At 40.2% G+C, this 23,531-nt stretch overlaps 1 protein-coding gene and 2 pseudogenes across 1 annotated transcript; 1 reads left to right on the top strand and 2 right to left on the bottom strand.

Moving 5' to 3' along the window:
* Positions 1 to 4,061: 4,061 nt before the first annotated feature.
* LOC101133941 (DNA-directed RNA polymerase II subunit RPB4-like) lies at positions 4,062 to 4,622 on the bottom strand (annotated as a pseudogene).
* Positions 4,623 to 14,500: 9,878 nt separating this feature from the next.
* IL36G (interleukin 36 gamma) lies at positions 14,501 to 22,182 on the bottom strand. The gene is made up of 5 exons (XM_004031634.5): positions 22,110 to 22,182; positions 21,494 to 21,567; positions 20,862 to 20,966; positions 20,034 to 20,173; positions 14,501 to 15,319 (listed from the first exon to the last, which is right to left on the bottom strand). Exons 2-5 carry the CDS (start codon positions 21,546 to 21,548, stop codon positions 15,110 to 15,112), a joined length of 510 nt encoding a protein of 169 aa, XP_004031682.1. The 5' UTR covers positions 21,549 to 21,567; positions 22,110 to 22,182; the 3' UTR covers positions 14,501 to 15,109.
* Positions 18,748 to 19,727, top strand: LOC109025822 (non-histone chromosomal protein HMG-17-like; annotated as a pseudogene).
* Positions 22,183 to 23,531: the final 1,349 nt, after the last annotated feature.

The raw sequence follows: 23,531 nt of genomic DNA, 5'->3' as shown, positions 1-23,531 counted from the left end.
CAATTTTCTTGATGTAAATACTACTATAATTGGCAATTTCAAGTTGCCAACCGACTCAAAAAATCCTGAAAATGTAGTAATTGACCCCGCAAAGTCAGTATAAGCCTGCTCCACTACTTCCCTGGACTCACTGGTCAACCCAAAAGTAGCAACCTGATGGAGAAAAATGGCCTCCTGGAGGTATACCTGGAACACCATGTAAGTGGTAATACTTTGGAAGGATGGGCTGCCATCCAGCAGTATATGTAAGAGGAGGTATAGCTGCTTTTACATATGAAGATAGGGAGGTATATGTGTGTAATACTTGTGGAACCCAAGTGATCCATTTGGACACCTCTTGGTACTCCCTTGAATAACTAAATGTGAATAGACATGCAGTAACCCCAGCTCAAGAAGTACATGATTGCCAGAGTGAGGGGTTTGATCACATCCCCAGGAAAGCCACTAAGACCTGCCAAGCTATTAGTTGAGGGTAAAGGAAATTTAGAATAGACAGCGGAGACAAAAGGTGATGAGAACAAACTGTTGGCCCAACTATAGAAACGGGTGCTGTAGTCCATTCACTAACATTCCTCTGCTAAATTTCCCTTCAGGTAGACACCCATGGGAGGCGTGGATGATCTGCTCCCAAACATACGTAGAGGATGGGGTCCATGCAGCACAAGAGTGGATTGTGAGCACGGAGGTGTGACTCTCAGACTTCCCTTTAAAAGAAACTGTTACAAGGAGAACAGTTGGAAGACAACCTCAGCTGCTGCAATTTTGGGTTCATGGCAGTGCTCCTGCCAAGAACACTCTTTTCTTGGACTGCTCCCAGCCAGTGATGGCAGTCTTTCCTACTGATGTGGAATGCCTCTGCAGCCAAGTTTTGCTCTAGGGCTCCCCCATGTGCCAGGTTGAGACTGTCTCAGAGCTTCACAGGTGCACTGCAGTCTGACGCTCTTCCTACCCACTCCTCCTTCCTTCTCTCTCTCTCTCTCTCTTTTTTTTTTTTTTTTTTGACAGAGTCTCGAGATGCTCTGTTGCCCAGGCTGGAGTGCAGTAGCATGATCTCGGCTCACTGCAGCCTCTTCCTCCTGGGTTCAAGTGATTCCCCTTCCTCAGACTCCCAAGTAGCTGGGACTATAGGCACGTGCCACCACGGCTGGCTAATTTTTGTATTTTTAGTAGAGGTGGGGTTTCACTGTGTTGGCCAGGCTGGTCTCGAACTCCTGACCTCAAGTGATCTGCCTGCCTTGGCCTCCCAAAGTGCTGGGATTATAGGTGTGAGCCACCGCACCTGGCCTTTCCTTCTCTCTTTTCTATCATTGGTGTCAGTCCTGCCTCACAGTCTGAATGCTCTCCCTACCTACTCCTGATCCCTCTTTTTTACCCTTCAGGCATGTCTCCCATTAAATCTCTTAACATCTTCTCATCAAAGCACCCAAACTGACATGACATATCACCATGAATCCCAAGAATGTGAATAAGCAAGATGTAAAAGAATACATACAGTATTATTTCATTTATATAAAGTTTAAAGCATAAACAATATCTATTTTAGGGGCATATACATAGATGGTAAAACTATAACAAAATTTAAGAGAATAGTTACCATCAAATTTAGGATGACAATTACATCTGTGGGGAGGAAGAGAAGAGGATAGAATAGAGGATGGGCATACAGTTCTTCCAAAGTTCCTAGTTCTGTTTATTCATCTGGGTGAGTTTATATAGGTCCCTTTTGTTTAGACCTTAGATATATTTGTTACAAATATTCCTTCTTACCTACTCAGTATTTATTTTACACCATAGAAAGAAAATGGATTCTAAAACAATTTCCTGGATTTCCTGGAGATGATCAGGACAATACAACAATAAGTATTCTTGTTTATTGTCTTTTAACTGTTTTTGATATTTACCTCCATATTTATTTGAGTTTATTTCTATTCTTTATTGAGTGTTTACATAATCTCATTACTTCATTAAATTCTTAGGGAACCTTTTTTAAAAGCCATATGTAAATCTAAATAAAACAAAATAAGCTAAAATAATAAATATTTAAAAGGCAGAAATAAATCAGACATCAGTAATAAAGATGAAAAAATAAAGCCAGTTATATGAGAAAGCCAGAAAGTCTTTTATCTAAATCTTACAGAAGGAAAAACTAAAATAAAATCCTTTATGACCATTTTAAGCGTAAAAATACTATATTAAAATTTAAAGACACGGACCCACGAAGAAAGAAAACACATAGTCCCTCTCCATAGACTTGGATTCCAATCCAAGGCAATGTCAGAGCAAGGTCCCACAGGCAGAATGATGGTTCATCCTTCCAGTGCAGAAAAGGAGGGTTGCTTTCTCAGTCTATGGCCTCCAACCCATTGGTAAAATTGACAATCACAATTTGCTTAAAACAGAAAGAGTATTAATAACAAAAGGAAACTATCTTAAATTCAAATATCAAGGGGTAGACCACTTACTTGAAAATAGTTCACTCAAAGACCATGAACACAGCCTGAGTTTTCCATATAGTCCAACAATGGATTTTTTCATCATTCCTCTTGGCTCTGCTATTTTCATCTCCAGAAACAAAAGCTTCACATAAACATAGTCTGTTTTCTCAGGCTTCAAAGTCTTGTTACAAAACAGAATAGTCATTATTTCCTGCTGCTCAGAGAAAACCAGTTTTTACTCTTTTAATTGTTTTTGATATTTACCTCCATTTTTCAAAGTACTATGAGTGTGGTGCTATTTCTTGATTTTTCTGTTTGAGCCATTATGTGTTAACATCCTTCCATGGAAAATAGTTTTCATTGTCATACACAACTCATCTAACTCCCTACTACACAAACACACACACAGACACACACACACACACTCATTCATCCATGCATCCTTCCAAAATATTTACATCATGATTTTGGATAGCGTATACACTATTATTGCAATATAAACATTACTGACAATTAGGCTATATAGTAAATTATGATTACATTTTGTCTCCTGAATAACTTAATGTTTTCTCTAGAATTAACAACTGCTGGTGGGGGCCAAGATGACCAATAAGAAGCAGCTGCAGTGTGTGGCACTCATGGAAAATAACAAAAAGGGGTGAGTAAATACAGCACCTTCAACTGATATATCCAGGTACTCGCATTGGGACTGATCAGGGAAACAACTCGACCCACAGAGAACAAAGGAAAGCAGGGCGAGGTGACAGTCCTCCTGTTAGCGACAGAGAGCCAAGGGAATCCCCAGCACCCCGCCAAGGGAAGCAGGAAACCACACTTCTCCCATGAATCTTTGCAACCCTCAGATCAGGAGGTGGAGTGAGCGCACGTTACCAGGACCTGGGGTCTGACACAGAGCTGCTTGAAGTCTCTGAACAGCAGCTGCTCAGGCATGCACAGAGGCCCAGGAAGTTTACATACTCCTCAGGCCAGGTGCAGTGGCTCACACCTGTAATCTCAGCAGTTTGGGAGGATAAGGCAGGAGGATTACTTGAGGCCAGGAGTTTAAGACCAGTCTGGGCAACATAGTGAGATGCACCCTCTATTTAAAATAAAATTTAAAAAAAATTTTTTTTAATTAGCCAAGAGTGGTGGTGCACATCTGTGGCCCCAGCTATTTGGGAGGCTGAGGCAGGAGGATTTTTTGATCCCAGAAGTTTGCAGTGAGCCATGATTGCACCATTGCACTCCTCCAGCCTGGGCAACAGAGTTAAGACCCTATCTCCAAACAAAAAAAAAAAAAAAGTCTCAAACAATAACAGTGGTTTAATTCTTCCTTTGGCATCTAGATAAAACTGGTCTTTCTCTATAAAGTCTACTATGTTCTGGTCTAGTTTCAAAACGTATAAACACACTGAAATTAAAACATGAAGTATTAAGAATACAAGATAACGTGGGGGCCAAAAGCCATGAATGAGGGAGTCAACAGTGTGGCTAATATGACACCCCCTCCCACCCCAGCCACCTCACACTTTCCAGGGCACACTCAGGAAGCCACTGGCAGCCACTGCACAAGGCTGCTCCAAGATTACATGTCACCTGGACCTAAGAATTATTTTAAACAGCAACCTAACCCAACAGCAAGTTGGGCTGTTTTCTCCAGAGGAATTCCCAACTGTCTTCTACAATGAAATGTCTATGCAAATCAGCCCCAGACCCTGTGGGGCCATAGTTTCTCCAAGCAGCAGTCATGTTTAGGGATGAATACTGAAAGCTGTGCTTTGTCTGGATATCATCAAGAACCTGCTGCAGCTCCTCACTTCAAACCACCCCTCCAAGTTTGGGATTAGAGCCTTGGACTCCTCAGCAGTCTCTGGGCAAAGGTTGGCCAAACAGACCAACTCAAATTTATGAAGGTTTTTCTAGAGTAACAAGCTACGAACACTGGCAATGGTCTCTCTGTTTTCGAAACCACTGAAACGGCCTTTGTAGTTTCATTGTTTTCATGAAGACTTCTGAGAGTTCCTGTTCATCCTCTGCACTCTCGTTCTATTGCTTTCGATGTTCCAGAAGCATATGAACTTCTGAATTTAGAAGGGTCTCCGCTGTTTCAAACTCTTTAGGAAAAAGGAGCTGTGAAGTGTCCTCCTCTACATCGTCAGCCCGTGGATCGCTGCCGCCTGCTGCCATTGCCATGCCGCGTGCCACCACCCACATCCTTAATTTCTTTTTATTGCTAAGTAGCATTGAATACACCACAACTTGTTTATCTATTCACTGCTTGATGGAAATTTCGGTTCTTTCCAATTTGGGGATATGAAAAATTTTATTTGAGGATGTGAACTTTTTATACAAGTCATTTTCCTTCAATTTGCTTTTAAATCACTCAAGAGAGAACAACTTTACAAAAGTAAATGTCAAAAAAAGCAGGAGGTATATATTTTTACATACCTCTTTATTTCTATAGAAGCATATAGATCATTCCAAGCATGATTAATTTGTGTCTTTTTACACACAAAACTCCACTGGATGGTCCAGAGGAGTATTTCCCATGTTTACTTAGAAATTAGCACTCCCTAGGGTCTTTGGTAAAATATTAATTCTTAGGTCCCACCATAAACTTAGTAAGTTGCAATTTCTGGAGGAGGGGATTTTAATCTACTAGGCATGGAGTGAGCACAAGTGCCCTAGGTTTTCAGTGAATATCCAGATGATTCTAATGTAGTTTCAAGTTTGGGAAATACAGGTGTGCTGAACATTACTGTACTTGTGTCACTACGTAATGACATTTGCACAGGTGCTCCACCTTGGGTGACTCCACCCTGGGTAGGTCATTTGCTGACACCCTGCTAGATAGGCACAGCCCTAATGATGACATGTCTCAGACTTTGCTCTGCCATCTTGCTCAAGGTAATTGTTGCTGATTTCTCACAGCAACAGTCTAAGAAACAAAACAATATTTTATTGACATGTGTTATTAATTATGACCATTGTTTTCAGCACACTGTGGGCAGCATCTTCAGTCCCCATGCCCAGTTGTTAATGAATTATGAGACAAAGTCTTCCTGTCCAGATTCAGGAAACAGCCATTACCCTTCAGCAGTCCTGAGGTGAGAAGATATCAGCCCCAAAGCGACTTGACAGAGAAACATCCCGCTCACCTGTTTTATCTACAATTGTGAATCTCTGGTGGCATGGTTATAAGACTACTAATTCCGCCTCCACCCCCAGAATCCCCCTTCTCCTAGTGCATCAGACCTTCTATAACACCAATTGCTAAAGGTCCAAAGAAAACAAATTATTCAATGAGTATTAGCCTAGAGCTTGTGCTTCTCAAATGCAAAAGTATTTGCTATAGCAATGTGTAAAAACTAGGTGTGGACCAGACTATTCACCTGAAAATGAGGATATTGCTCCTTGCAGGGATCCTCCATGATTTTGTAAACCATGGCATAATACACTATTTCTCACATGTGATGCGTAAGGCAGGGAGCCCAGATCTGTGTTTTCTGGGTTCCACATGCTTTCTATGAGATTATTATAAATTGGTGTTTTCATTTTGGTTATACTCTGTCATCATAGCCTCTTCTGTATCACCATAATGAACACCTTACCCTTGAGTCCAGCCACATGATGTCAGGACTCATATTTGAGCTTTTGTTTGAGCTCACATTTGTGCCAAGTGAAAGTCCAAGGTATCAGTGACTGAACAAACAAAGTTTTTCACAGTAGAGAAAAGAGGTGGGAATACCAAGTCATCACACAGCCTGTAGCAGGATGGAGATGCTGTAACACTTACAACCATAATCATGTCACAAGCTAATGTGTCATCAGCTTTTAATTAATAATATAAATTGGCAGATGTAACAACCTGCCACTATTTATTAGCATAGTATGGATATACGAGTGAATATCCAATGACTAATTCTTCTACTGGATATTCCAGAATTAATTAACTTTAACACTTATTTTAATGTTGATTTTTATAAAACTGCAATGCCAACATTATATTCAATTGAGGAAGAAAACTTTAGAGGAGAGTGGCAGAGGAAGGAGGAAAGTAGGACTTTGCATTAATCATTCCGCACAGAAACATCAATTTGATCAACTATTCATGCACAAAAAAAATCACAAGAGCAAAGGAAACCAGGTGAGAGATCACAGTACTTGATTTTAGCATCATAATAATAACAGATGCATTGAAGAGAATAGGAAGGACAGTTTTACATTACCCACATCACCCCTTCCCTAACCCCAGGCAGTGCAGTATAGAGAGAGACATTATCTCTTGGGGAAAGAAAAAGGAATTAAGAGTAAGACTTCACCTTGGAACTCAGTACCACGCCTGCCACAGTAAAACCCACCACAGGGCAAACAACTTGATCCCTACCACCAGGCTTATACCTGTAGATGAAGCCTCTAGATCTACCCCAGCACCAGACAGGAACCTGTGGCACCAGTGAGATGGACTTGAGTTTGGTACAAGTCACTGCCAGCAGTGGGCAGGCCATAGTGGCCATTGTGTTGAGCATGCCCTATGTAGTGCTGTGCTGGTCTCAGAGACTCTAAGCTTTGGATGTGACCCAGTGCTGCCTCAGCCTCTGCTGCCAAAGGATTCTGGCCATCGTGGTCCTGGACTTAGAGCAGCTCCTAGTGCTGCAATTGCTGAAATGGTCACAGGCTTAGGGACCTCCCCAGTCAAACTTCTCTGAATCTCTGGACAGACTTACTGCTAAAGGAAGCTCCCCAACAAAGCCAGATTGCAAAGACTAGATTAGGTACTTACATCAATGCACGGACATCTACAAATGGCTACAAGAATCACGATAAATCAGGGAATGATCACTTCACCAAGCAGACAAAATAAGGTGCCAGTGACTGACCCTGAAGAAATGGAGATGGAAGAACTGCCTGACAAGGAATTCAAGATACCTGTTTTAAGGAAGCTCAGCAAACTTCAAGAACATACCGAAAAACAATTCAAAATTTTGTCAGAGAAATTTAACAGAGATAATGAAATAACTTTCAAAAACTCAAATAGAAATTCTGGAGCCGAGAAAAAAAATTAAAAATACAATGAGACCATCCACAGTAGAACTTAACAACAAGAGGAAAAGAATCTGTGAATTCAAAGACAGGGTAATTCAAAATATACAGTCAGTGGAGAAAAAGGAATAAAAATAAATGAAGAAAGCTTATAAAACTTATGGAGTAACATCAAAAGAGCAAATGTATAGGTTACTGGTACTCAAGAGGGAGTAAAGAAAGAGAAAGGAATAGAATAACAATGGAAAACTTTCCAAACCTGGAGAAAGATATAAATATCCAAGTACAGGAAGGTCAAAGATCTCTAATCAAACTCAACCCAAACAAGACTACCCCACAACATATAATCATCAAACTGTCAAAGACAAAAAGAGTATCCTGAAAGTAGCAAGGGAAAAGAAGCAAATAACATATAATGGTCTCTATATGCCCAACAGCAAACTTCTCAACAGAAACCTCATAGGCCAGGAGAAAATGGAATGATATATTTAAAATGCTGAAGGAAAAAAACGTGCCAACCAAGAATATTCTAGTCAGCAAAGCTGTCTTTCAAAAATGATGGAGAGATAAAGATTTTTCAGACACACAAAAACTGAGGGAATTCATCGCCACCAAACCTGTCTTACAAGAAATGCTAAAGGGAGTTCTGCAAGATGAAAAAAAAGATGCAAATGAGTAACACGAAAACATCTGAAAGAATATAACTCGTTGGTAAAAGTAGGTACATAGTCAAACTCTGAATACTCTATTAACATAATGGTGGTATGTAAATCACTTATATCTTTAGTATAAAAGGTTAAAAGACAAAACTATTATAAATAATAACTATAACAAGTTCTTAAACAATATGCAACATAAAAAGATATAAGCTGTGACATCAAAAATTCAAAATGTTGAGAGAGGAGTTAAATTAAAAAGTAGAAATTTTTGCAATCCAATTTAAGTTGTCATCAGTTTTAAATAACCTGTTACAACCATAAAAAGTTTTTGTAAGCCTCATGGTAACCACAAAGCAAAAACCTATGCACTAAAAATAATAATCAGGAATCAAAACATACGACTAAAGAAAATTAGCCACAAAGGAAGACAGTAAGAGAGAAAGAAAGGAATAAAGGATCCACAAAACAACTAGAAAACATGTAACAAAATGGCAGGAGTAAGTTCTTACAATCAATAATTACCTTGACTATAAATGAACTAAATTATCCAATGAAAAGTCATAGAGTAGCTGAATTTAAAAAAAAAAAAAAAAACAAGGCCCAACTTACACAGCCAACAAGAAACCCACTTCATCTATAAGGATACATGTACAATGAAAGTGAAGGGATGGAAAAGATGTTCTACCCAAATGGAAACCAAAAGAGAGCAGAAGTAGCTATAGTTATATTGGATAAAATAGATTGTAAATTTAAAACTTAATTTTTATTTAAGTAAAAATGAGACAAAGGAGGCCATTATATAATGGCAAAGGGGTGAATTCAGCAAGGAAAATATTAATAGATCTAAAGAAAGGGATAGATTGCAATACAATAATTGTAAGGGATTTCAACACTTCACCTTCAGCAAGGGAAAGATCATACAGTCACAAAATTAACAAACATCAGATTTAAATGGCACTCTAGACAAAATAGACCTAACAGAAATTTACAAAAAACAATTGCATTTAACTGCTACAGAATACATATTCTTTTCAATTGCAACATGGAACATTCTTCAGAATAGAATATATGTTAGGCCACAAAACAAGTATTAACATATTTAAAAAGATTGAAATCATATCACATATCTTCTCTGACCACAGTGGTATAAAACTATAAAGAATTAACAGGAGAAACCTGGTAAAATTTGCAAATACATGGAAATTAAACAACATGTTACTGAACAACCAATGGGCCAATAAAGAAATTTAAAGGAAAATTTTAAAATGTCTTGAGAAAAATGAAAATGGAAACACAATATACCAAAACTTACGGAATACAGCATTAGCAGTCCTAAGAGGAATGTTTATGGTGATAAACACCTATATTTAAAAAGAAAGAACCCAAATAAGACTACCCCACAACATATAATCATCAAACTGTCAAAGACAAAAAGAGTATACAGCATTATATACTGTATAATCTTATAAATAAACAACGTAATGTTGCATCTCAAGGAACTAGAAAAACAAGAAAAAACTAAACCTAAAATTAGTAGAAGAAAAAATAATAAAAATCAGAGCATAAATCAATAGAGACTAAAAAAGATCAACAAAATGAAGAGCTGATTTTTAAAAAGATAAATAAAATAAGCAAACTGTAAGCTAGACTAAGAAAAAAAGAATATTCAAATAAATAAAATCAGAGATGAAAAGGGAGATGTTAAAGCTGATACCACTGAAATACAAAGAATCATAGAGACTATTATGAACAATTATATGCCAACAAATTGGAAAACCTTGAAGAAATAGATAAATTCCTGGACACATAAAACCTACCAGTATTGAAATATGAAGAAATAAAAAGACTGAACAGATCAATAGGAAAGGAGATTTAATTAGCAGTTTAAAACTCTTCCATCAAAGAAAACCCCAGGGCCTGATGGCTTCATTCCTTAATTCTATCAAGCATTTAGTGAAGAACTAACACCAAGCCTTTTCACACTATTTCACAAAGTTGAAGAGAGTGGAATTCTTTCAAACTCATTCCATAAGGCCAGCATCATCCTGATGCCAAAACCAGACCAGAACACCACCAAAAAGGAAAACTACAGACCAACATCGCTAATGAACATAGATGCAAAATTCCATAATAAACTACTAGCAAACCAAACTCAAATAGCACATTAAAAGGATTATTCACCATAGCCAATCATCCCAGGTATGCAAGGATGGTTCAATACACACAAATCTATAAATATAATATACCATGTTAACAAAATGAAAGAAAAAATATATAATCATTTCAAAAGATGCAGAAAAAAAACATTTGACAAAATTCAGCATCTCTTCATGATAAAAACTCTCAATGGATTAGATATAGAAGGAATGTATCTGAACATAAGAAAGGCCATATACAACAAACCCATGGCTAACATCATACTGAATGGGGAAAAGTTTGAAGCTTTTATTCTAAGATTTGGAAGAAAAAAAGAATGCCCACTTTCACCACTTCTATTCAACATAGTACTGGAAGTCCTAGCCAGAGCCAGACAAAAGAAAGAAATAAAGGGCGTCCAAATTGGAAAGGAGAAAGTTAAATTGTCCATGTTTGCTTTTGACATGCTCTTATACATTAAAAATCTTAAACATGGAAAAAAAACTGTTAGATCTAATAAACTAATTCAATAAAGTTGCAGGTTACAAAATCAACGTTCAAAAAACAGTAGCATTTTTTTTAACTTTAAGTTCTGGGATACACGTGCAGATTTGTTACACACATGTGCCATGGTGGTTTGCCACACCTATCAACCCATCATCTAGGTTTTAAGCCCCACATTAGGTATTTGTGCTAATGCTCTCCCTCCCTTTACCCCCCATCCCCTGACAGGCCCCAGTGCCTGATGTTCCCCTCCCTGTGTCTATGTGTTCTCATTGTTCAACTCCCACTTATGAGAGAGAACATGTGGTGTTTGCTTTTCTGTTCCTGTGTTAGTTTGCTGAGAATAATGGTTTCCAGCTTCACCCATGTCCCTGCAAAGGACATGAACTCATTCTTTTTATGGCTGCATAGTATTCCATGGTGTATATGTGCCACATTTTCTTTATCCAGTCTAACACTTATGGACATTTAAGTTGGTCCCAAGTCTTTGCTGAAAAAACAGTAGCATTTTTATACACTAATAGCAAACATTACTCTAAGCAAATTATTAAGCAAATGATTCTTTTTAAAGCAAGTGATAAAGTAATTCTACAACATGAGATTTAATGGTGAAGACCTACTGCCAAGGCACTGGGAACACTGATGAATTATTCATGGCTTCCACCACTGTGAACATGATATTAACAACAAGTTTTGTGTTAAATAAACATATGCCTCTATTATATATTTATTATATTTTAACCATGAGTCTTAATGGTTTGATGAAATGACATCAAGAAAAAATGAAATATGAGAGATTTTAGCATCATCGTAACTAATGCAGCTAAACAGAGTTAATAAAGGTGTGGGCATTATTACATACTTAATTTAAAAAACAATCTCTAAACATAGTGGGTAAGATTATGATATATGCTATGATACAACATCAAAGTCTGAGGAAGATTTACCTAATTAAAGTAGACATTGTTTTGTCCCCAAAAAAGAAGGGAAACATGATTTAAAACAAATAAAGCTTTTTGTAAGTCTCTTTTCATTTTTAATTCATGAAATAGAAAATTAATTTGCTTTGTGACAGAACTTTAAATGATTTTTGTCAAGACTACAAAAATTGCTTTACACTAAAAAATACTGCATCTTCTATGGGGTTGAGTGCCTTTGTGACAATTTGTAAAATATTAAAACACAGACACACACATGCACCTTAGAGTATTAAAAGTCATTGTAGTAAATGCTATAATTGTCATTATTATTATAAAATAAATAAATAAATTATGTTAGAAAAACTGGATATCCACAGGCAGAAAAGTAAAATTAAGACTCTTATCTCTTGCCATATACAAAAATTAAGATGGATTAAATACTTAAATGTAAGACTTGAAACTATGAAACTACTAGAAGAAAACATAGGAGAAACATTGTCTGAGCAAGGATTTTTTGGATAAGACCTCAAAATCAAAGGCAAAAAACAAAATCAGAAATAAACAAATGTGTGACTATATCAAATAAGAGAGCTTCTGTACAGAAAAGGAAACAATCAACAGAGTGAAGAGACAACTTACAGAATGGGAGAAAATATTTGCAAACTATACATCTGACAAGGGGTAAATATCAAAAATACATAGCGAACTTAAACAACTCAGTTGCAAATAATAATAATAATAAATAAATAACCTGTTTGAAAAACAGGCAAAATACCTGAATAGACATTTCACAAAAAGAAAGACACACAAATGACCAATAGACATATGAAAAAATGCTCAATATTCCTAATCAGAGAAATGCAAGTCAAAATCACAATGGCATATCACTTTCCCCTAGTTAGAATGGGCATTATCAAAAAGACAAAAGATAAGTGCTGTCAACGTTGTGGAGAAAAGGGAGCTCTTATACACCCTTGGGGGGCATTTAAATTAGTGCAGCCACTCTGAAAAACATTATAGAAGCTCAGAAAATTAAAAATAGAACTACCATATGATCCAGCAATCACACTATGCAAAGGAATTCAAATCTTTATGTCAAAGAGATATCTGCACTCCCATGTTTACTGTAGCACCATTCACAGTAGCCGAGATATTGAGTCCACCTAAGTGTCCATCGACAGATGAGTAGATAAAGAAAATGTGGTACATACACATAATGGAATACTATTTAGCCATAAAAAGGGATTGAAATCCCACCAGTTGTGAAGACATGGATGAACCTGGAGAACATTATGCTAAACGAAACAAGCCAGGCACAGAAAGACAAATACCACATGATCTCACTCATATGTGAAATTTTTTAAAAAGTTGATCTCATAGAGGTAGAAAGTAGAATGGTAGTTACCAGAGGCTAGTGTAGTTAGGCAGGAGGAGGGATGGGGGGATGTTAGCCAAGGGCTACATAATTAGGGTTATGTAGAAGGAATAAATTTCAAGAGACCTATTTTACAGCAAGGAGACTATAGTAAATGATGATATATTCTCTCAAAAAATGTAGAGAGTGGATGTTATGTGCTCTCACCACAAAAAAATGATAACCATGTGAGGCAGTACATTTGTTAATTAGCTAGATTTAACCATTCCACAAATGTATATGTACTTCAAAACATCATGTGGTACCCAATAAAAACATACACTGTTATCTGTCAATTTAAAAAGATACGTAAAAATTGAGCTTTAAAAATTATTTTTAAATGTTTAATTAAAAATAACCCCCCAAAAAGAAAAAGTTAAAGAATAAAGAGGTATCACATTAAATCCATGCTTGCTGATTGCTTATTGTAATTGTTAGTAGTGGATGCAGTCTGATTGCCCAAAAGTAGAAAAAAAAATAAGTTGCTATGCTATTTTGAAGAATGTACTTAAGCAAACAGAATGTTCTGCATTTTCAGTGTTAGAGTAAAAATAAAGAAATCTATTATATACAGAATCAGATCTGAGGTATATATTTCTACAATTATACCCACAGTGAGTGTGTTAGGTCATTCTTTCATGGTTGTAAAGAAATACCCAAGACTGGGTAATTTATTAAGAAAAGAGGTTTAATTAGCTCACAGTTCCGTTCTGCGGGCTTTACAGGAAGCTTGGTATTGGTATCTGCTTGGCGTCTAGGGAGGCCTCAGGAAGCTTCCAATCATGGCAGAGGGTGAAGGGGGAGCAGGTACGTCACATGGCAAAAGCAGGAGCAACAGAGAGAGTGAGGGTGGAGGTGCCACACACTTTTAAACAACCAGATCTTGTGAGAACCCACTCACTATGGTGAGGACAGCATCAAGCCACAAGTGATCCACCCCCATGACCAAAACACCTCCCACCAGGCTCCACCTTCAACACTGGGGATTACATTTCAACATGAGATTTGGACGAAGACAAACATGCAAACTACATCAGTCAGTTATTTAATTTCGTCAGAATATATCTTCTAAAGGTGGCTGTTGGGAAAGCAAGGCTTTCTCTTCCAAGAAGAAAAAAAAGACACCTTACTGAAGTTTTTGAAAAAAGTATGTGAATGGTGAGATGTTCTAAAAGGAAAAGACTAGAGGAAGCAGGGAAAAACCAAGGCTATTCGACCATAAAGAAAGGAGCCAAACAGCAGAGCCCTGTTACATATTGAATTTCTCACCCCCACCCCATCACTATCCACCAAGGAAGGCCCTTTTGTCCCCAGCTAAGCCCCAGTCCCAGGTTTACCCACTGCAATGGCTTTATTCAACTACTCTTGCTAATTTCAGTTTACTCTTTCTTTATTTTATATCAGTTTTAGCTTTATTATTATATAAATACACAAAGTTTATTTAACTTTAAGATTACACATTACAATTAGGACAAAAATGATTTAACTTAACACAAGAATTATTTTTGTTTACAAGGTCTTAATGCTAAGAAGGTTCTATTACACACAATGAGGTATATTGGCAACATATAAAGACTGGATGATATCATCCCAAGAGGAAATAAAGCAAAACAGAAACAGAGATCAGCTCTGTGCTAGTCATGCCATCGTGGGTAAGACGCATGAGCTCTGAAGCATCTTCATACCCACCCCTAGAAGAAAGCTCAGTGTTTGGTCTTTGAGTCTTAAAGTCACTCATGCAGATGCCTTGTGGCCTACACAGCACCAGCTTGAGAGGACAGCCTTATACCACCCAGCTCTCCTGCTTCTGAGCCCACATCCTGTTCTTCAGTTGCTATGAAGTAATTGCTTCTTCTTCATTATAAAATGAGATGATAACAGCAGCTTTGCTCCTATCTCAGCACCAGCGTGAAAATGACACTAAGAAAATGTAGACAAAAACACATTGGGAACCAGAAACCTTAAGACAAAGACCACGCTGCCACCTCTAGGCTGAGTTCAGTCATTTATATTTAATTCAAAGGCAGTGTTGTATGACTTCCCAAGTTCTGAAGTCAGGATGATGGGCTGGTCTCTCTTGGAGGAGGCAATGAACCAGTCCGGGAAGGCCACAGACTCAAGGGTGGAGGTCCTACCAGTCTTGACACGGTAGAAAAGGAAGGGTTTCACGGGCTCGGGTTGGCCATACAGATCCATGATCTTCTGCTCCTGAAATGTCAGAACAAGTACCCATTAGGAGAAACAGAAGCTGTTTGAGATATTCAAGGTTATTCATAATAATTCAATAAATGTTCCAAAGTTCCAGAAAACCTTATCCATCTATTAGAGCAGGCCTAGAGAAACACACATTTTGAAGGAGCAGCAGAGTAAACATACATGAAATTTTACCTTCCAAGCCCCCACCCTCAAATCCAGAGATGGTGTAGGAAGTTTACAAGAGAGAGTTTAATGAACAAGCAGCCACACTTAAACAACAAGTTAGAACTCTTCTCACACAAGAGGCTGAGGGGACCCTTAGGAAAAGGAAGAAATTGGAAATTACCTCCCTTACCAATACCACAACAGTGAGAGTCACTACCCTGCAAGAACCACTGGCGTGACAAAGGACAGCCAGGTTAGGGTATGAATTTCTGACTAATTGCCACATATATGAGAAAGATAAATACCAATGAAAAAGACCCAAGAGGGTCTAACAAATCAAAGGATTTGTATCAAAGGAAGAAGGTAAATAGAGCAATCAGAAAATGCCTTCTATATTGTATATGGAATTATATTCTGTATGTCTATATATTTGTATGTACGTGCATTGTATATTTAGGTAAAATAAGTATTTCTAAGTAAATTGCAAGTGTTCAAGATCTCAAGAGAGACACAGAAATGATCTGTAATTCAGCCACATTCCACCCTGAGTGGGAAGTTCTTCTCCCACAGGATTCCTTTACTCAATTAATGGCTTCCAGTTAATCTGATTCTTTGGGTGGCCAGAAACCTAGGAGTCATTATTGACATTTCTTTTTTTTTTTTTTTTTTTTTGATCCCCTAACATCTAACCCAGGAGCAAGGCCTGTGGACTCTATTTCCAAAATACCAAAATATTTCCTGAATCGAGTCACTTCTTGCACTCCACACATGGCGTCAACCCCAATCCAGGCCATCACTCTCTCACCTGGACAATTAGGGTGACCTTCTAAATGTTCTCCTTGAACCTACTCTATTCTCTAATAATCATTCTCCATAAGGCAGGTAAGTGAACTTTAAACTGAAGTAAATAAATAAGATTATGATACCCTTTTGCATGATTTTCTATTGTTATTACAGTGAAACTCCTCGGCAAAGCCCACAGGGTCTACGCCACCCAGCTCCTGCCTACCTGCTGCCCTGCCTTCTTACCGCTCTCCTGCATGCTCATTCTGCCCCCACCACACCTGTCTTCTTCTTTGCCTTCCAAGACACCAAGCTGTTCCCACCCAAGGTCCTGGCACTTACTCTCCCTGCACCTCACACCAGCCCCACATCTTCCCAAGGCCAGCTCCTCCCCATCACCTGGGTCTCCTCCTTGGGGAGAACTTTACTGAACATTCCATCCCAGCCAAAATCAGTTTGGAATCCTCCCTCCTACTCATTGCGACCATATTCCTGAGTTATTTTCTTCATTAGTACCAACTGCTATCTAAACTTAGCGTATTTATTCATCAATCCCAGAATGATTGTTACACTTGTTCATCACTGTATTCCTCAACACAGAGGAGAGCCCCCAGCATTCTACTCAACAGAGATTTGCTGTTTAATAAATGGAAGAATGCTTCCTCCTTTGAAACTCCCATACCTCCTCCATCATCACCTTCAACTTCCTACCCACTGAGAAAATTGAAGTAATTAGAAGACAACTTGTACAAACCACACCATAACATGGGCTCCCAGCACATGGCACCCATATCTGCACCTCCCTGCTTGAGGAGGACTGGGTGAAAGGTCCTATCTGCACTTGCAACTTAAGGACATCCCTCTAGCCGTTCTCCCTGCTCTCTTGTGCTCCATCAATTTTGCTTGCTCTTCTTAGTCATTCCTATCAGCATATTTGCTGTCATTTCTACCATCTTAAACAAAATAACTACTTTGCTTACCCACCACCGCTGCCAGTTCCACTTTGCAGAAAACTTCCTGCAATCGCTGTCCATATATGCTGTCTCTGATTCCTTTCTTGTAATTCCTCCCTTTAAACTTACTCCATCCAGGCTTTTGCCCCCACTACAGCACCAACACTGCTCCTGCCAAGGTCCGCAAAGACCCACACATTGCCAAACGCAACGGTCAATTCTTAGTCCCCATCTGAGAACAAACGCACAACATAAGGGTGACTTAGCTGACAGGACAAAGTAGAAAATGTCATTCTCAGTCCTGACTTTATTGATCACACTCACAATCCTGTTTCCTCCACTTAAAATACTACCAGAATCTGACTCACTTCTCCCCACCTCTGCTGCTATCTCCTGGCCCATCAAATCACACCTAGACCACCTCAAAGTCTCCTGAAGGACTTTCACCTTTGCCCGCCACAGTCTAAGATCGACAAGCATCCAGAGAGATCCTTTTTAGACCTAAGCCCCTTCACACCATTCCTCTGTTCAAAACATTCTAATATTTCCCATTTCACTCAGATTGCAAGGCTGAGTCCTTGCAAAGGACAAGCCTTTTATGTCTGCCTTTATCTCTCTGGACTCATTCCTCAGTTCACTCCTGCACACCAGTCCTCACTGGTCCTGGGACGTGGCCTCACTAGACACCTCCTAACTAACTTCCCTAGCTCTTTCTACTCCCTGCTAACATCTCACCTAGGCAATGATGCCTATTGCACTATTCACCACTGCAGCCTGACGCCACCTGTGTTCCTGGTACTGCTGGTCTGTCTATCCTGCTGTAACCATTTTTATTTTTCTAGGAGAGGTAAAGACCTCTAACATAGCACAAATTGACCTACTATTACATTTATTGTTTGCCATTTCTCTCATTTGACTAGAATCCAAGCCCCACATGGTCAGGGTTCTTTGCCATTCTGTGCACAGCTATATCTCAAGCATCTACACAGTGCTAGAGGCCAGAAAGTACCCATACATGTGCTTAATTGAATTGGATTGAGTTGAATCAAACTGAATTAAACTGAAGTTTGTGGAACGAGGACAAACAGTCATTAAAAAATAAAAGAAGAACCAACCAGAGAGCTTGGGAATTAAAAGAGTAAAGATTGAAATTTCAGGAAATGCTATAAAAGGATGATTTCCAGAAGGGACAACACTGAAAATGTAACCATGAGCTGGCAGAGCAAAGCAATAAATTCTTCCAGATGCAACACCAAAATTTTAAAAAGCAATGAAGGGATAGAAAGTATAAAAAATTAGATGAGATATCATGAGATACTGAAGTGAGACTCATAACTTTCAATGATGGATGAATAGGAATTCCAAAAGGAAAATAAGGGTGAGAATATACTTGAAGAAATGATGGCCAAGAATATATCAAAGGTTAAGAAAGACAGAGCAGTGTGAAGAAGAGGCGAGAACAGCCCCCAGACTGACCAAAACCCGCACACTGCTGCATCCTGCACCCAGTGCCTACATCCCGCTGGGGTGGCCACCACCATGCCCAAGAGAAAGGCTGAAGGGGATGCTAAAGGAGATAAGCCAAGGTGAAGGACGAACCACAGAGAAGGCCCGCAAAGTTGTCTACTAAACCTGCTCCTCCAAATCCAGAGGCCAAGCCTAAAAATGCCCCTGCAAAGAAGGGAGAGAAGGTACCCAAAGGGAAAAAGGGAAAAGCTGATGCTGGCAAGGAGGGGAATAACCCTGCAGAAAACAGAGATGCCAAAACAGGGAAGGCACAGAAAGCTGAAGGTGCTGCAGATGCCAAGTGTAGTGTGTGCGTTTTTGATAACTGTGTACTTCTGGTGACTGCACAGTTTGAAAAACTATTTTTTATCAAGTTTTATAAAAATGCAGAATTTTGTTTTACTTTTCTTTTTAAGCTATGTTGTTAGCACCCAGAACACTTCATTGTTGTTTTTAGGGGAAGGGGCATATGTCGCTAATAGAATGTCTCCAAAGCTGGATCGATGTGGGGAAAACACATTTCCCTTCTAGTTTTGAGAGAGTTCCTCTTGGCTCCCAGGAGGAGGGATTCTCTGACTTTGACACACATGGCCACCTTGGCAGAAAAGCCTTGTGGTATGGAAAATAAATTCATTTTAATGTCCTCTTCTCCCTTTCCATCTTTCAGCATAGATTTAACTCCTTTAAGCCCAGACATCTGTTGGGACCCGGCCCTCAATCATTGGTTACCAGTATGTCAGGCACTCTGGACTTTCCAGTGATGCCACTGAGATGGCACCTGTCAAAAGAGCAGTGGTTCTGTTTCTAGATCGTGGATCTTCAGATAAATTCTACCATTTTCATTTCACTTCCTGAAAGTCAGGGTTGGCTTGTGAAAAGTTTAAACGACATGCTAAATGTGAAATGTCAACCCTCACTCTAAACTCTCCCTGTTCAGAGCATCAGATGAAGACTTCATTGAGTTTTATAGTGGCTTTCTGATTTTTGATAGTCCATTGAACAAGGGAGTTTGAAGTTTGCTGTATACTCTTAACAATTTTCTGCCCATATCCTGCCTGAAATACCATGAATGTTTATGGAAAGTATCTTTAATAAAGCTGGATGCAGTTTGGCTTGGAAAAAAAAAAGCAAAACAAGGACCTTAACTACTGACAGCCAGGAGAAAAAGAAAAGTGTATTGCATGCACATAACTTAAAAGAGGCTGGGAATAAATATGCTTAGGAAGATGAGACTATTTCTTTTTTAATTCTAAAATTAGGTATTCAACCAAACACTTCTAAAAGGAAAGGCTTTTTAAATATTTTTCTTAGCTACTCACTTTTAGCTGCAACGTGGGCTGTTCTCCAACCTTCTCACAATACAAACACATTTCTGGATTCTGGATTCCCAAATAAATGGGATCCCCTCTGCCTTGCTCAAGAGCCTCTGGATACTTGCACGTGATAACAGCAACAGTGACTGTAAAGATAAGGGGAGAGATGGTATCAGTTTCCTTTTGAAGTCAGCAAAGATTATTTGATTTAGCAAGGCAGTATCCTCAAGTGGATCTGGAAGAGAGCTGAAGAGTGTAATCCCAACTAGACCCACCAAATGGCCAACCCCCATATTCATTCATTCATTCATTCATTCATTCATACCATGTGCCAGTCACTGCCCTAGTAAATGAGCAAACACAGAGAGCTAAGCAGACAACAGAGTATGCTCTTGAGATTCTCACGCCTCTGCTCGAGCACATGGAGATGGGGAGCTCCTACATCAAGCAGCCCCTCTGATTCTTGGAGAGCTTGGTCCCTTTTGCAAGTTTTTCCCAATGTGATGCTGAAACCTGCCTTTCTGTGGTATTCACCCATTTAGTCATTTTAGGACACCTTGAAGTCATGCAGAACAAGCTACTAGTCTTCCATAAGACATGGCTTCAGATGACTGACAGCAGCTTTCCTATTCCCTTGGAGGCTCCTCCACCATCTCTGGCTTCTTCATCTTAGTGGAACACAAAGTTCTCCCTGACTTCTCTTCCCAATTAGGTGTGAAATTCTCCCCACTCCTGGTGGGCCCCATTGTAAAGTCACACTTTCACAAAAGGCTGATGCCAGCTTCCCAGCCACAGCAGTGCAAACAGTGGGGAAGGCACAGGGTGACCACTCACCTGGGGTCACACTGTCACTTCGTGGAACTGCCACAAGGTTCTGACCCTGAAGGGTCCACACTTGCTGATTCAAATCATTAATAGTCCCAGTAATAGGTTTACACACTGATTTTGGGATAGAGAAAAAAATGAAGAAATATTATAATCAAGACTGCTTTACTAGACCCAGGAGAAAAGTATCTAACCCAGGCCATTTTGTAAGGAAGGTGTGGGGTTTGCATCCCCAAACTGACAGCACTCACATCACCCATCAGCCTAGCCTTTCTTTCTAGTGAAGTTGTGAGCTCTGGTGAGGAAGGCAAGGGCTACCAAGGGAAGTCACTGGTTTAAGAGGGCAAACTATCAAGACAGAGGGCAATGAGCAGTCTCACAGAACTTGTGTGCCAAGGCCCAGCTACCCTCTTTTGTGCCTACTCTGTGCTTGGCCCCGGTGCTGGGGACTGGAGCTGGAGCAGTGACTGAGCAATAGCTCCCACCCTCCAGAAGCCCAGGGCCCAGTGGTAGGTGGGCAGCACCAGGTGGGAAGGGCAGTGCACAGAAAGGAGCAGAGAAGGCTGGGGCTTCCACAGGAGATAGCGTGAGTGCAGAGGGCCTAAGCCTCCAGAGCCCCATCCCAACAGCATTTGATTCACTTGATTGATAGATGGCCCTTCCTCCACCGTCAGCGTCTCCTGGAGTGCCTCTCATAGTGTGGTTGTCTCAGCACCTGTGAAGGCAGACATAGAACAGATGAACCACAAGAGATGTTTCCAAGACCTTCCAGGACACTAGCTCCTCAGGCCCTCATTCTAGACAGGGAGCTGGGAAACCTGGCCTGACACGAAGCTCTGGGCAGAAGTTCTGAGCCACATCTGGGACAAAACTTGAAGGAAGCATCAGCAAAGGGAGAATAGGTAGAATTTTCCTCCACCTGGAGATCCAGATAGTATGGTAGTGTCTCCCCTAGGAGTTCGAAGGCCAGGCATAAAATTTGACCTTAAATAACCCACAGGCACCTGATGCCCTGACTCCTCTTCTCTGAAGCCTCCACCCCTTCATCGGCATTGTTTTTGCCTAGGAGCAGGGGAGGGTCCCATGCCAGGGCCACTCTGCCAGGATCCCAGCAACTCCCCAGTAAGAAGCAGCCACACATAGGACAAAGCACAGAGCCAGCCTGATGTGGCCCTTCCCTTCATTAAGCCCCAAAGCACAGATGAGAGGAAAGGCTCCAGAGGGAGGGAGAAGAGGCTTTCCAGCTATTGACTATACCTGGCAAGAAAGGGCCTTTATCTACAGTCCAGGGGACTGAATCGTGGCTCCAGCAGCTTCCAAGGTCAGTGATGGGCTCTAATGGAGCCTGGATCATTTATCTGGATGAGCAGAGAGGGAGGCTCCAGCTTCCTGGGTGGGGCATGAGAAACGTATGACATGAAAGAAAACCAGCTCCTCCTACCAGAAGATCCTGTGAGGCTCGGAGGAAGAAATCACAGAATTAGCACAAGTATCACCTGTCCGGGCTCGCTGGGAAATAAGTGTTGAGCCAATCCGCACAAAATCAACCACAAGGAAATGAGGTTGATGACAGATCCTAGGTTTCTCATAAAGGGGAAACTAAGGGAATTTCCCAGAGTTCAGCTCTCCTGTCATGTCATTCTGGAGCTAGAACTGGAAATGCCAGGCACTCTCATGTCAGGGACTCCATCTCCTGGGACTGGGAGCCTTGCCCTCTGCAGTCAGGCTAAAGGCATCCTGTAAGAGCAAAATTAGCCACACGTCTCAGGCAAGGTCCCTGTGGCATTTCTCAACTACCCCACCTAAGGCCACACCTGAATGGAAAGCCAGGCAATAGAGCTCCCCTACCTAACACTCTTTCAGCTCCATCCACATGGAGAGCCACAGGGACTATGCAGACTGGTCTTTTAACTGAGGCAATCCTGGTCTCAGGTACCCTCAAATGCAGTGGACTCCAGAACTGCCTAAGGAAGTAAAGAGGTGGGCAGTGATTTCTCCCAAATCTGAGCCCCAGATGCCAGCTTATCCCCCACCCTCTGCCCTAGGTTCCTGATCAGTGGTAATAGTTATTTTTATATCTTGTTTATACACCCCATCCTATCTGCTGCAGCCAAGCCTAAAAATTTACTGAGGTATAAGTTAACTACTAGAGTGAAGTGAGTTTTAGGAGACAGACTTGAAGCACTAACAGCTTCAGGTTTACCCGTCTATAAGGAAGAAAAGCACAAAGAATGAGACAGAACCTTCCAGATAAGCTCATCCATGAGCCCCTCTTCCCAGCCCTGCAAAGAGTCTCCTGACTCAACGTCTCTTACTTTTCACCCTAATCTCCTTTCTGGCCTTGGAAGAACACAGTCCTTGCCTGCAATGGCCCCAATTCTATCACTTTTGGCTTCCAGTGTTTCTGTGACCCTAGGAAAGAGTGTGGTAATGCCAGGTGCACTTTTGTTCAAAGTCAATCTGAGCCAGTGCCACCTCACTTGAGTCTCCTCTGCCCTGTTAAAGATCCCCTCTATTACACGTCAGTCAACATAACTCCTTTCTTGGGATGTTCACCACAAAACAGCATCCAAAATTCCCATCATTTGACCTCCCAAATCCCTTAAGCCTGAATTTCCAATTGGGATCCCTCTGAAAGCAGAATCCATGCTAGGAATTGCAAACAAAGGGAATTGAATA

Source organism: Gorilla gorilla, chromosome 12 (genome assembly GCF_029281585.2).
Source record: "Gorilla gorilla gorilla isolate KB3781 chromosome 12, NHGRI_mGorGor1-v2.1_pri, whole genome shotgun sequence".
In the NCBI taxonomy this organism is placed as follows: Eukaryota; Metazoa; Chordata; class Mammalia; order Primates; family Hominidae; genus Gorilla; species Gorilla gorilla.
Note: the sequence above shows the minus strand (reverse complement) of the source record. Positions and strands in the feature narration are given on the sequence as shown.

Excerpts from the sequence above, each read along its gene's own strand:
- IL36G (XM_004031634.5), bottom strand. The coding sequence starts at position 21,548 with ATGAGAGGCACTCCAGGAGACGCTGACGGTGGAGGAAGGGCCATCTAT. Across the intron at positions 20,174-20,861 it reads AAGTGACAGTGTGACCCCAG|TCACTGTTGCTGTTATCACG; the intron begins GTGAGTGGTCAC and ends TTATCTTTACAG. Across the intron at positions 15,320-20,033 it reads AGCCCACGTTGCAGCTAAAA|GAGCAGAAGATCATGGATCT; the intron begins GTGAGTAGCTAA and ends CTGACATTTCAG.